The sequence below is a fragment of the Echinococcus granulosus genome (genome assembly GCF_000524195.1).
Source record: "Echinococcus granulosus chromosome Unknown EG_S00010, whole genome shotgun sequence".
Lineage (NCBI taxonomy): Eukaryota > Metazoa > Platyhelminthes > Cestoda > Cyclophyllidea > Taeniidae > Echinococcus > Echinococcus granulosus.
This window is the reverse complement of record NW_020170390.1, coordinates 1,125,120-1,138,109: the sequence shown is the minus strand read 5'-3', so window position 1 is coordinate 1,138,109 and position 12,990 is coordinate 1,125,120. Positions and strand designations below refer to the sequence as shown.

Genomic DNA, 12,990 nt, shown 5'->3' with positions numbered 1-12,990 from the left:
ACCAATCGTGTGCTCGAACGTTCTCGTCTGGCGTACCAGTAGCGTGCCGGGGTTTGTCAACCTCTGATTAATTCTCCTGAAAGTTCAGGATTGCCAAAATTCTGGATTTGTAATTGTCTGAAAGTGTGTCTTCCGATGTTTAACAAGCCGAAATCATTTTCTTCGCCATCCGATGCTCAGGCTAGTGAAAAGTTAGTAATGTGTTCACTTATGCCTCTTTAAATTTGGGCTAGATTTATTGAGGCAGATTTCTTCTACTGCTTCGTAGATGGTCTTACTTTTTTTGCCTTGACATGTGTGCATTCCTCCGAACTCTTCTTGTGTCACATTTTGTGTCTTGTTATTTAGCGATTCAGCTAGTAAACCGCTATCAGCTGCCTATGCTATCTGAGTTTTTCTACCTTCATGATTCCTATGGTTTCCCCGACTCCTCCTACCTACCTTTGGCAGATTTATTTGCCAATCATTTGATTTCAAGTGTGGATGTTTTGGAATCTTCTTTATTGCACCTTATTTATTGTGAACAATCAAGGTTAACGTTATGCTCAGTCAATTTCGTTTATTTTGAACCTAATTGCCATTATTTGTAACCGTAATACATCGAATTATACATTTTTATTGTAAAATGACCTGCGTAACTGTCAAATTCGCATTACCAGTTTGACGCGTATAATCGTTACCCTTGAGCAACTCATTCCGTTGAACTCGATTTCCTGTTATTGGCTCTTGACGTATTACCGCATTCCAGCTCTTTAAATCGCAAAATACTTCTTCGTAATGTGCACAACGCCTTTTTTCCGATTATATTGACGAAACTTAACAGCTGCAATCAAAACAAAATTATTGCTCTTGTGTATATACTTACTTATACTTACTTACTTACTTACTTATACTTACTTCTGAAGCTAGTTTTTTCTACCTTACCACAGTAATCTCTGTCATATTACAGATCTGTGCACACTGTTGTAGGTTAGCGCTCTACGTGTACGAGTACTTGGTTTATTCTGGTGCTCAGAAGGCCGCACAGACTTTCCTTCAGGAAGTGAGTGGTCCCATTGTCTGCTACTGCTTTGACTATTCTTGATATTTATCGGCTTTATGCGTGTGCAATCGTGCGTCTGTATGTGCTTCGCTGGGGTCAATTTGAGGACAGCGCTTGCGTCGCTCTCAGGTGTGTGCTGCTGGTTGGCGTGAGGCGGTGGAAACGGCATGACTCACACCGTCGTCTCTTTGGTAGTTCTATTTTCGCATCTCAGTGTCATCTAGCAATGTGCTCAGCAATTACCTGCAAAATTATGCTGCAACTGCGCTTTTGCATAGGTTGTCTTCTTAACCCGCAGCCCCGGTGTTGGTGTGTATACGTGTGGGTGATAAAATTCTGATTGGTTTTACAGTATTCATGTCCCTCTATCCAATAGGATGTGCTGCCCAAGGTTGGTTTGATTTTACTTCATAAATGTTTAATTTGGGGGATTAATTGCTCTCATTGAGTCGCCATTACTCCCAGATTCCTACACTCTTGCGGTTGCCTTAATCGGTGCTCTTTCCCCGTATTTTGTTTTGTAATCCTAAAATTGCTTAGTGTGTAGGGATGTGCTTCGTGTTTTTAGTTTTACCGAGTGTCTTCTTTGCCATGTCATCCTTATTATGTACGCGTAGCTATAGCAGCATCCACTAAAAATCGACCTGTTGGAGGAACGGCATGAGTCACACCGCATGTGCTGTGTTCGTTGGTTTAATCAGTTTGGAGCACGCATTTATTGATTGGGTGCACTTCCCCCCATTGGAGCCAGACCACGCTTGCATGCTCATGCGCAGCGTTCGAATCATCTCCAAGGCCATCAATGAAGCGCAGAGTTAGCTTTACTCACAAGGTGGCTTGCGGACTAGTCGAGTGTAACTTGATGATTCAATTTAAAAGTAAAATCGCTGCTTTTTAGCGCCTCTTATGGTGCTTCTTGTTGTTGCACTTCTAATGCTCTGCTGTGACGATTGTCCAGTGTATATCGGTCTAAGCTGAGTTCATCCCATAAGCTATAACATTCCCCATATGCGGACTAGTTTATCAAAACTACTCCAAGTAATTTCTTCACGGTGTCATCGTTTCTGTTTCACTAATGTGATGTTGCCAAATTTTGTCTCCTGGCGTCCGAGGCTTAACATCTTGCGGCTTAGCTTGGATACTATTTTAAGAGAAATGCTACTTAAAAGGGCCAAGTTATACTGGTGCGCGTGATCCCTCTAAACCTCTCACATCGAGCACTTTAGCAACTGTTTCTGCATCATGAATCAGTCGGATTATCCCTTACTAGAGCTTCAATGCTTTTTCAACTGATCAAAAAGTGAATTTTTTGGGATTAGCTCTTAATAGTATCTATTAACAATGCGCATTCGAACCATCGTAAGGCACTACACCTTCTGTACACCCGTTTCGATTTGGTCGTTTGGGCTTCTAATTTTTTATATTTCTGTCCTGTTTTGTGATGGCTTTTCGGTGTTCCCACTGCTATCTGTAAGAAGTAATTCGCTTATCAAAATAATACTACTTAGTCGTCCCTTCTCGAGTTCCTTCTTGACATCCTAAAATGGATCCACAACAGATGGTTTTGTGTTTCAGTGTGAGCCTTGTCTTGCATACCTTGTGCTCATGTGTGGCTTTAAATCGCCCTCTTTTCCCCGTACCACCTCAATATCACCCGAATCCGAGGTCAGCTCAAACTGACTGAACTAGAAGTTGCCAGTACTCCTCCATCCCGCTCACCCTAGTGATTCCGTTGGACTCAAATAATCTTATTCGGTTCTCCTACTTGTTTTCTGTGTTGCGCTTTACTCTCAGCTTTTTTCGCCTTCTTTCTTCGGTCTTGGTCTTCATGCTACATTGTAATTTTTGCTAGCCGAAATATTGGATTCTTTCATTTCTCTCCTTTCTGTTGTCTTAAAAAGAGTCTCTTCTTCTCTACTGGTAACTGTTTGCATCCATATTTGCAGTTATTGGGCTTGGACTGACGTTTCGGCTAATACCCAGTGCCGCTGGCCGACGAATTGATAGAAACGCCATTAGGGGTTCATACTTTTCTTTGGGTCTTACATCCTTTTACTCCTTTAGCCTTTGGATTTGACAGAAATAATTATTGCACTCTCATATTTGCACTGGGGGCCGTGGAAGTGGAAGATGTAATAGTTTATCATAGCTAGATAGTAAGCCGGGTATCACTGCAGCTTGGTGAAGTAATTGTAACTTTGGGCGTGGTAGGTGGAATGCCTGTAAATTGCAATAGAGGAAAAGCGTTTTCTGTAAAAGGAATCGAGAATTTGTCTTCAGGTTAATGCTCAACATGGTGGTGGATTTATCTGTCGTGTTTTCATCTGCAAATGGCTTGAACGAACCGAAATTGGCGGCTCTGTTGCGACAGCTGGAAAACGTTCCCTACCTCTAATTACGACCACAACTACGAGCGCGTTCAAATGATGGCTTTAAGTTACACTAGAGAGCTAGCGATCTTTTTGGACAGATTTTTCAGAAGCGCAAACCAACCTCCAGATTTACGCTCGGTTTGAGTGCTAAGCTGTTTCTTGTAGAGCCTGCTTCGAGTGAATGGAGCTATTCGTAAAAGAAGGTTCTGGTGTAACGAACTACGAGATTCCATGTGTTCGATTGATGGTGAAAAAATTTGGCATAGCGTTGGGAAATCCTCCCAGTTGAGGCGAGTGGCATTTTTGTGAAAGGGATGCAATTTACTCCAAAAACTTGTGAGTGAGACCTTGATGAATAATGGAATTCGCTTTGGATCAACCCTAGCGTTCCCCTTTCATGCCACCATTGTTTGCGTAATCTCGATGCAAGCGCGTGTGTGTAGGTGCGCCGACCATCGATTCGTTGTTTTGTGACTATCCATTCCAGGTGGATGAATTCCCATACACATTGGCGCTGCCAGTGCCATCGCGTTGTTGAGGTTTCTAGCTATGCAAACGGCACTTCGCCGGCATTGTGCTCCACTTGCAGGTCGAGATGGGGGCGGGAGGGCTGCTTGTTATCAGCAGTCTGTGCTGCATGTGCGTGCGCGCGCGCGTGCGTGAGCGCAGGCCCTGGGCTTGGTATTCTGCCGCTGCTTCCTCCTCTGCCTAGCCCTGTTTGATCGCACACGCCTCGCCTGCCAGATTAATCCAGCTCCCTCCTGTTTATGTATTGCTTAGATAAGCTGGAGACCTGAGTAACGATTACCCCGCTCAAGGCGGCTGAGAGTCGAGCCCAGAGCGTTGTTGTGGTTATTGGTTTGGAGTCAAAAAATAAGATTACCGTTGGGTGCATCGTTTTTTTATCCCGATTAAATGACCATCTCCGTAATGCACCTAAAATGACGGTGAGCTTTTTGCTTTTCCTCATCTTTCTGCACATTTTACACATCCCGTTTTTCCACTTCATGCTCAAGTCCCGTAGTTTCGTGTGAGTTTGGCCGATCTGCGGCAACTGTAGCTAAAATTGAAGGTTTTATTTTTATCGGGCCTTAGCTTTTCAGTGTATGCCGAAACGGAGTGCTCATGCGGTATTGAACCCACTGTGAAAGCATGTTCGAACTATTTGCGAACACACCTTAATTCTCAACACTTATGCTCCTTTGTTTTTTCCTTAAGATCGGATGGGAGAAGCACATTGTTCCCAACGAGGCCCCTGGTTTTCTCTTTTCATGGTGGAGGTAAGCTCGTTGTCCTTATTAGTCGTCGTACTCTCTTCCAATTGTTTTTTGCTACATTTTCATAAAGTGTTATCTAAGGCTCGGTTTTTTGTAGTCAAAATGCTATTCAAATTTTTATCAAAACAGTGTGCTAAAAGTCCTCTTTCTGTCAGTACTTCATCTGTAACCTTTGACTTCGATCGCTTGCAAAATTAGGTGGACAAGTCTTACTTGCGTCGGCATATTCTGTTGTTCCGAGCACCCTATTTAAGTTAGTCCTCCTCCGCTTCTCAAACCCAATCTTATTTTGTTCTTCGCACGGGTAAGTTAATTTGTACGTTTGATGTTGGCTTACCAACCGTCCACCATCCGAAGGTGTACTTGCAAGGCCTCTGAGAAACGGTGGTCCGTTCTTATTTACATCACTTCGCTTCAAGATAAACAAGGCTGCTGACCCACTCGTATTCCGAGCCTCAAGGATAAGCCTCTAGCCTAATTTTGCAGCCTTTATAAACACTTCAAGGTGAAGCGTGTGTGCATGCACACTGTGGTGGTGGCGCCAGTGCGTGGAAATGTTCTCCGCTCTTAGCACTGTTGCTGCTGCTCCCCTCTCTTGCTCTCTCGTTTCTCAACTCACGTGCCACATGTGGTGTGGCCTCGATTAGTAGTACAGTGGTCGACTTTGGGATGCCTCCCACAACTCCCAACCTTCCTCTCCCTCCTGTATATCCTCTTAGTCGTCTTGATTCATTACGCAACGTCGAATGCTGTTTTTTTTCTACCTACCTTCAAGCATTTGTTGTGTTATTTACATCAAGAGGAGTTCAGTACTTAATTAAAAACGACATCACTCTCATTCTTTTCTTGTTTTCCTCTCACAATGTGCTTAATGGGAGCAGAAGTCGACCAATAACCCCGTGCCCATCGCCTTCAGGGTTTGATTTCTCGCTAAAGACCAGTAATTAGCAATTTAAGGTCATCTCCGCTCTTGAACATTACTTAACTTTTAATATTTAAGGTGCTTGTCTGTGCTTGTTTGGCATTTTCCTCCTCCTATTACGGTCAATTGCTGAGCCATCATCATCATCTTCTGATCGAAGACGGCAGCATACTTTAGCAGTTGAGAGAGTAAAATTGTTTACTAACTTCCCCTCCCCATCTTAGTGTGTTTTGGGATCTCTACTGCGCCGCACCAGAGAGACGCGATGTTCTCAAGCACTCCCCTGATGCTCGTGCTTTCTACGACTACGTAAGTTCGTGCTTTGCCTTCCACTTGTTCATTACCTCACTACCTCGGAGCGTTTGCTTTGCTTCAGGCGTGCATGGGTTTGTGCGTGTATCCAATGCGTGCTCAAGTTGCGTGCCCATGTGCGTGTGTGTGTGCGTGTGCGTGCGTTCTCACCTCCGATCAATCAATCAACGGTTAACTTTCACCTGAGCACCTCTAGTGTGCGATCGCTTGCGTACCTTCGTTTGGTTCTATTCTGGCTACTTGACCCTAAAACTACCCTAGTTATTTTTGCACCAAAGTTCTGTGTCCCATTTGCACTCACTCCAACAAGAACGCACTGAAATCACTCGTATTACGTGGTAGAGTCACAAAGGGCGGGGGGCTTTATTTCGCTTATATAATCAGAATAAAAATCAAACTTCACTAGCTACTGACTTACTCAGCATGTGCATGCCAAACTACTGTTATTATTACTATACTTGGCTGGGATTGTATTTGCATTTATTTACCCCGAGATACTTCTGGCCCCTCCTACCTCCCTGCTATGATTCGGTTTTTGTTTTCGTCCTGTTTCAGGGCTTGGCCAATCCAGGCTTTGTTCCAGGTGGTCCACAGGTAATTGTCCTCCACATTTGCTCTGCTTTGTTTTTCGCGTTGTTGTGATCGCAGATTTGTTTTCGCTATTTCACAACACAGCCTTAAACTACGCTGATGACAAGTTTTTGTGCACAGCGATTTCACTTTCCAGATGATGAGCCTCCAAACTACATGCTCAATAGGTGATGTTTCTAATCACACTCTCAGTGATTTTACCTTCCACTATAGGTTTCCTCTGGGGCTCAACTGATTTTACGTTTTTATTCTTTCTGTCCACGTCTCGTAAATTTTTCTCCAACGTCCACCTTTTTTAGTCTTTGAAAGTAATTGGCTTTATGCACATTCTTTTTATGACATCGCGTCCCTTTTGATAGCATGGCATTCTTGCCTATCTTCCCTCCACTTTGCTCGTCCGTCTCGTATGTTGTGGGTGCGTGCGTACGTGCACAAGCATGCACTCACGGGCCAATTAGCAGTTGAGCACGTGAGCTCCACTTCTGCTCCCGTGCGTGTGCGGGTGCGGTTGGTGCATGGGTGCGTGCTGCTTTGGCCTCCCCCCCCCCTGGGTGTGCCTTTCAACCGATTATTATGTCACCAGTCCTCTCATGTGTGTGTGCGCGCGTGTATGCGCGTATGTTTGTACACTTGTATGTGTGTCCCTCTCGCTCTCTCACAAGCGATCCGTCTTTTGTCGGCAGCTTTTATGTGTGTGCGTGTGTGTGCATGCATATGTGCGCATGTGTCCACTGCCATCACCACGATATGCAAAGCCGAAATTAAACTGTCCTCATTGATTTTACCCTCTGCGCATTTGCTGTGTGGCTTAGCCGCGTCGTGAGCACGAGGACTTGCACGGATGGCATTCACGCATTCCCGCATATTCTACCCACTTCTTCTCCCAGACTACTCACCGTGCTTGCTCTATCGACTTTCGGTAATTGCCACGACACTGTACCTTTTTAAGGGTGTGATTAAGGCTCGGGTTGTGAGTAGCATTCTCGTTTCGTTTGCCCCTTCCTTCGCTATTTTATGATATTAACACCCATCTCGACACTAATTTTGTCATGTAATAGACTTCAGTGTCTATTGGAACTTGCAGCCATGTTCTCAATGCGATTGTGTTGCAACTTACTGACCTCTGACGCCTTAATAAAGCGCGAATTTGTCATGGTTGTTGATTAAGGCTAATCAAGTGTGTGTACCTTGTTGATGCGCCTAACCAATCAGAGGCGATCGGTGGAAACTGAAGTCCACCATTGGTCGCGGTGTTGTGGGCTTAGAAAACGCATCGAGAGCTCGTGCGACCCGCATCAGCCTGGGCTTTCTCCACTATTGCGTTGAAGAAGTTTTTATTGCCTCTTTCGCTATTTTTCTACACTGTGGTGCTTTTCCATCCCCGAATGTCGCTGGCGTTGTCTGCCGAGCGAGGCACAAGTAGACTGTAACCCAACCGTAGGCTAAACGAGAGTACTCCAGTGTCACTACCGCGTGCAAACAGATCCACTTAAAGGCCCCAAGTTGCGGCGTCTTAGCAGATGACCTGCGTGACTGTCACAGCAGGCTCGTTACTTGTTCACTCACAGTTAGTGACTGGGCCGTTTTTTTGCTCCTCGAATGCGAATTCAGTTTTGCACTCTTCCAACGCCTCTGTGCTATCTAGGGTAGTTAACGAAGCCAAGCAGATCTCTGGGAAAATTTGTGGAATGCAGGCTCACTCCTTGGCCATACTATTCTCTCCAGATTTCGGGTACTTATCTCCCGTATGTTGTACAATCAAGGGTTGGGAAATTAATTTTTAATTACGCTCCTTTTAAGACAGCAATTATCTGCTTTCCCCAAGGCACATATCTCTTCTGGCAGCGTGTTTCCTCCTCCCGACTACATTATCATAATGTATCAATCATTAATAGTTTAATTGAGTGCTAGACAGTACTTCACCTGCTTCACGATAAAACTGTGCAACCGCCTACTTGCCATTAAACCCTCCTCCTCCTCTTCCCAGGCGTGGGCACGCGATTTCCGTCCGATTATTTTCGGTTGCAAGCAGTGCCATCTCGGGATGTTTGGGGGAGAGTTAACCGCCATCTGTGGAATAGCTGTGTTCTTGTGAATCAATGTGTACTTTAGGGTGTAAAAGTACTCGCAAGTGAAGGCGCGGTCATTGAAAAAAAAGAACGATGGGCCTGTGCCATAAACCGAGATAATTGCGTGAATGGCTAATAATGTCCACATCTAGTTTTTGAAATGTTTATTGAAGGTAAAGTGAATTGCGGAGTGTGAGGAGACTTTTTTAAACAACCAAGAGCCTGCCTTTGCCTCAGTGAAAGCAGGTTAGGCTTCCGTGATTTCTCCCATTGTGGTACAGAAATCATTGTCATTTTCAGTAGATTAACCACCTTCCCTTTTGAAGAAGCGAGGAATGTTCCCTGCGAATTTTCTTGACGGGCATTATTTGTGATTTGGTGTGCTCTTAGGCATGAAAGATGGATGGAAGGTGAGTGTACTTTTACCCTGTATTCTCTGTGTGTAACATCAACTTCAGCTAGCCTCGTTTGCTCAACTCTCTAATCGGTGATCTGCGTCCTAACTAGCGCACTTCAAACGCTTCGGGCAAAGGAATCACACGAAAGTCTACAGTCGCAGTCTTACGTGATCGGCGGTCACCAACAGGCTATAATTTTGGGGCACTTTGTAGTAAATGTGTTTAGGGTTGCCAAAGTTTCTTGTGTTTGTGTCTCATCTACACAGGTATTGCCTATTTCATATATTTCTGCTTAGCTGTACTGCTTAATCGTAACGCTTATCATTAAAGGAATTCACCGAGAATGCATTCCCCCTTGCCTCGAATTGTGTTGCAAAACCAGTGGAACAGGGAGTTTAGGTGTTCTCTCTCTCCAAGCCGGTTCAGTGTAGAACTGCGTTCTTTCGAGGGAACAACAACTTTCCAAATGCGTGTATGTGTGTTAGAGTGAGCAAGCGAGGCCTTGTGCGGCGATGTGCGCCCTCGAGCACAGAAAATTGAGCGTTGTTTTTGCGTTTATATTTTGCGGTTTTGTGGCTGAACCTATCCACCCTCAAGTGTATCGTATGGAGAGTGCGAAGTGAATTTAGTAGGTTATCTACTCAGCCTCGATGTTTAGACGATGGTAGTGAAGCCTTCAACTTGTGTCGCTGAATTGATTCCACCGTGGTAAACCCCTCCAAAAGCAAGAGATTCTTCAAATGTGTCTAAAGGCGTTGCCTCCCATTACTCCATCTCATGACTAGCTTCGGTGTGGCAGAGTAACTTCCAGCCTAACTTGGTTGCTGGATGTGGGCGAGTTTTCTAGTGTGTCGTTCTCTGATGCATTTTAGCCAACTCCGATGCCGGGTCCAAGTCTTCATTACGCCCAAGGAAGAAACGGTCCACCTTCCATGCTTCAACATCAGCAATACATCTCCCAACCTCGACAAATGTATCCACCTGGAATCTCGCGCCCCAATGATAAGGTGCGTGCCTCAGCACGGTACTAAAACTATTTAGGTACGCATAATATACCAAACTACGTCTTTTCCCGACCAGATACCTGGTCTTGTGCCTATGAACGAACAACATTTGGAGGCCTTTTTGCCTTCCCCCTCTGCCGTCACTGCCGCTGCATTCCGTCCCAACTCGAGCATTCCATCTCTCCCCATCGCCTCTGCTCCCACGGTGACATTAAGGCACCAGCCCCGTCCGATGGGACCACGGGGAGCCTTGGTGGTAAATGGTAACGCAGTTGGATCCCTCAATTCCTCATCCTCCACCACTTCCTCCTCCTTCTCAGGCTCTTCCCCCAATGGCGACTTTCAATCTAGCCTGCATCAACAACAATTTGGTCGTCCGCATCCCTTCCAACAGCAGCGCTCCCTCCCTCTCAAGATGTCACCTTGTACGCCTAATGGTAGGTCCCATTCTCAGTACTACAATTTCCAATACGTCACCTTTTCGATGACGCTAATATCTATGTGGTCATGGTATTTTGTTTACCACTAAAATATCCGACCTATTAGCTTAAACCTTCGCACACGAGCGTGCACTGGGGGATTTTGAGTCTGTATTCTTTGATGGGCTATTTTTAAGAGGATCTCTTTAAGGTTACTCACTCGTCTTCGGCGAAGCCATTGCCCTATTCATCTCGACTCCTATCAGTACAAGAATATCTAAAATAGTCCTCATTTCGACTAGCTATAAAGTGCAAAATTAGTCTTTCATTTTGAGAAAAAGATTCGGTTTTATAGGTATCGTAACCACAATTAAAGGAACTAAGCATAGTGGTTCGATTTTTGACCTTGTCTGGGTGTTTTCTTTTTTTGGTGTCCAGGTCTGCTTCCCTCGCAGCAACAGCAGCAACCGCAGTGGGGTCCAAGCCTTAGCCACTCAGTCGATTTCTTGGGGAACCCTCAGTCTACTGCCAAGATGTCTCCAGATATCGGCTCAACGACACCTTCTATACTCTTTGATCCGACCTTGATGGAGCAGTTGCCGTCGGTAGTACAGCCACAGCCCACACCACTGCCATCATCAGCCAGTAGTGGTGGTGGCACCGGTGATGGTTTCGCTTTTTTTGGTCAGACCGACAGTCTGTCTGTGGATGAAGCCGTGGTGTCGGGCGGGCAGCCGCAACAACATCCACAACCACCACCGGTCTCTTCGCAGATCAGTCAGCTACTCTCGCCCTCACCTGTGCAACAGACTCCGCGTTCGGACGCTCCGCGCTCCAAGGCGGCAAGCATCGAAGAGGCTCTTCTCCTTAGCGCTCCCGAGCTGGAGCTATTGGCGGGTTCCGACGACGCCACTGGGGTTATGGAGGGCTCGGACCAGACGATCAATGGGCCGTCTGCCCCCGGCCGGGTCTTCGATAGCGATCAGATAAAAGTCGCGGAGACGCCGAACATCCTCTTCCCAAGCAGTGATGACCTTCGGACGATGCCGAACCTGGCGGACGTAATGCAAGACTCTACTTCCGGTGACCTACTACCCTCAGCGTCATCTGTGCAGAAGCCCTTCTGTCCCTTGAAGGATATCGAGGCCTCGGCGGCTCTCTTTTTGCAAGAGTAGTAGTGTTGGAAGTACCTATCATGTTCTTTCCCTCTTTCTACCAAGTTCCACCACCTCTTCCGTTAGTTGCTTTTTAAATGAGCTTACATTGTCCACTACCATCTACATTTTTCTCTTTGTCGCACAACACAGTTCCCCTCCCTCTCTCCCTCCGATCGCTTTATTTTGGTATACGGATTCCGATTATTATCGTTGATGTTGATCTGGGTTCGGGTTATTCTTGTACATAAGAAATCGCGCAAACAAACACGCACACATTCGTACGCACACATGCGTTGTTTTTGTCCACGCTTGCACCTTTCTCAACTTTTTCCTCCTTTGCTTTCTTCGGACTTTGTGGCAGCAGATCCTTCTCCCATCTCATACACCACAGTGTCATTTACCCTTGGAAACAAAAGTTTTGAATGCGCGTACACTTCTGCCTTTTGTCTGTCAGTAACACCCTGACTCCATCCGTCCATGTTGAGAAATTTAGGTTTGGTCTAGTAATGAGTAGAACTTTTAGTAGCATCTGATACGCAAGATTATCTTACGAAGGAAGGAACAATTTGTGTAATGAAAACTTCACTGGAAAAGGGGGTCATCTTTTATGTATGCGTACGGCTTTTTTTACGGTAGGAGTCCCTAGATGTGGATTTTTAGGGAATACATTGGCTACTTGGGGGAAACGGGTTAGCCAAATGCCCTTACAATTTGTCATGAACCTTACGGATAAATGCGTGCCATAACGGTTGAGGCAGATTTCGGGTAGATGTATGAGTTAGTACGGCGTCTCTCGAAGGAGTTAGGAACTCACATTATCTCAACCTTTCAGACACGAGCGGTTTGATTCATTCGTTAGCCTAAGCAGACGCTTTATTACAACGTGTTCTAAAGCAGTTGGGCGGTGGGTGGTAGACTTCGATGTAATAAATTTTGGAGAAATTCCAGTTCGATCTGCGCATGGATACTTCACAGAATTGCAGTCCCATTCATACAACGAGGTTGTGCCCTCAAGATTATCTTGGGGAAGCGACACCCAATTACGTAAATTAGAAAAAAACCGAAAATATTGGAATAAAAGTGGTGTAGATACCTGGAACCGCAAGAAAAACGCTCATATTTCAATTTCCTAGAGACCTTTTCAAGGTTGATTTCTGAACATTCTGGAACGTCCCACTCGAATATCACATGCAGATGTACTTTGAGCACGTTACTAATCCCTAAAAGAGCAAAATTGATCGAATAGTACAAATACACACGCCTGGAGACCACCGTGCCTATAGTGATCTCGGTTGGCCATAAGATGGGCATACTTCGTACTCTTCCCGCTTATTCGTACAAGCCAGTTACTAGAGAACCCTATTCAGCGACGGTGCAATTTACTTTAAAAAGGTACAGCATAGAACGTGCGGTGAATTATCACAAGC

At 45.4% G+C, this 12,990-nt stretch overlaps 1 protein-coding gene across 1 annotated transcript; it reads left to right on the top strand. All coding sequences in view use genetic code 11, as the record gives it.

Moving 5' to 3' along the window:
• Positions 1 to 135: 135 nt before the first annotated feature.
• On the top strand, positions 136 to 11,581 carry EGR_02333 (Single-stranded DNA-binding protein 3; the record flags this gene model as incomplete). Its single annotated transcript, XM_024491582.1, has 8 exons — positions 136 to 191; positions 970 to 1,042; positions 4,633 to 4,694; positions 5,838 to 5,922; positions 6,481 to 6,519; positions 9,856 to 9,990; positions 10,064 to 10,424; positions 10,845 to 11,581. The coding sequence occupies 8 exons, from the start codon at positions 136 to 138 to the stop codon at positions 11,579 to 11,581; spliced, it is 1,548 nt and encodes a 515-aa protein (XP_024354088.1).
• Positions 11,582 to 12,990: the final 1,409 nt, after the last annotated feature.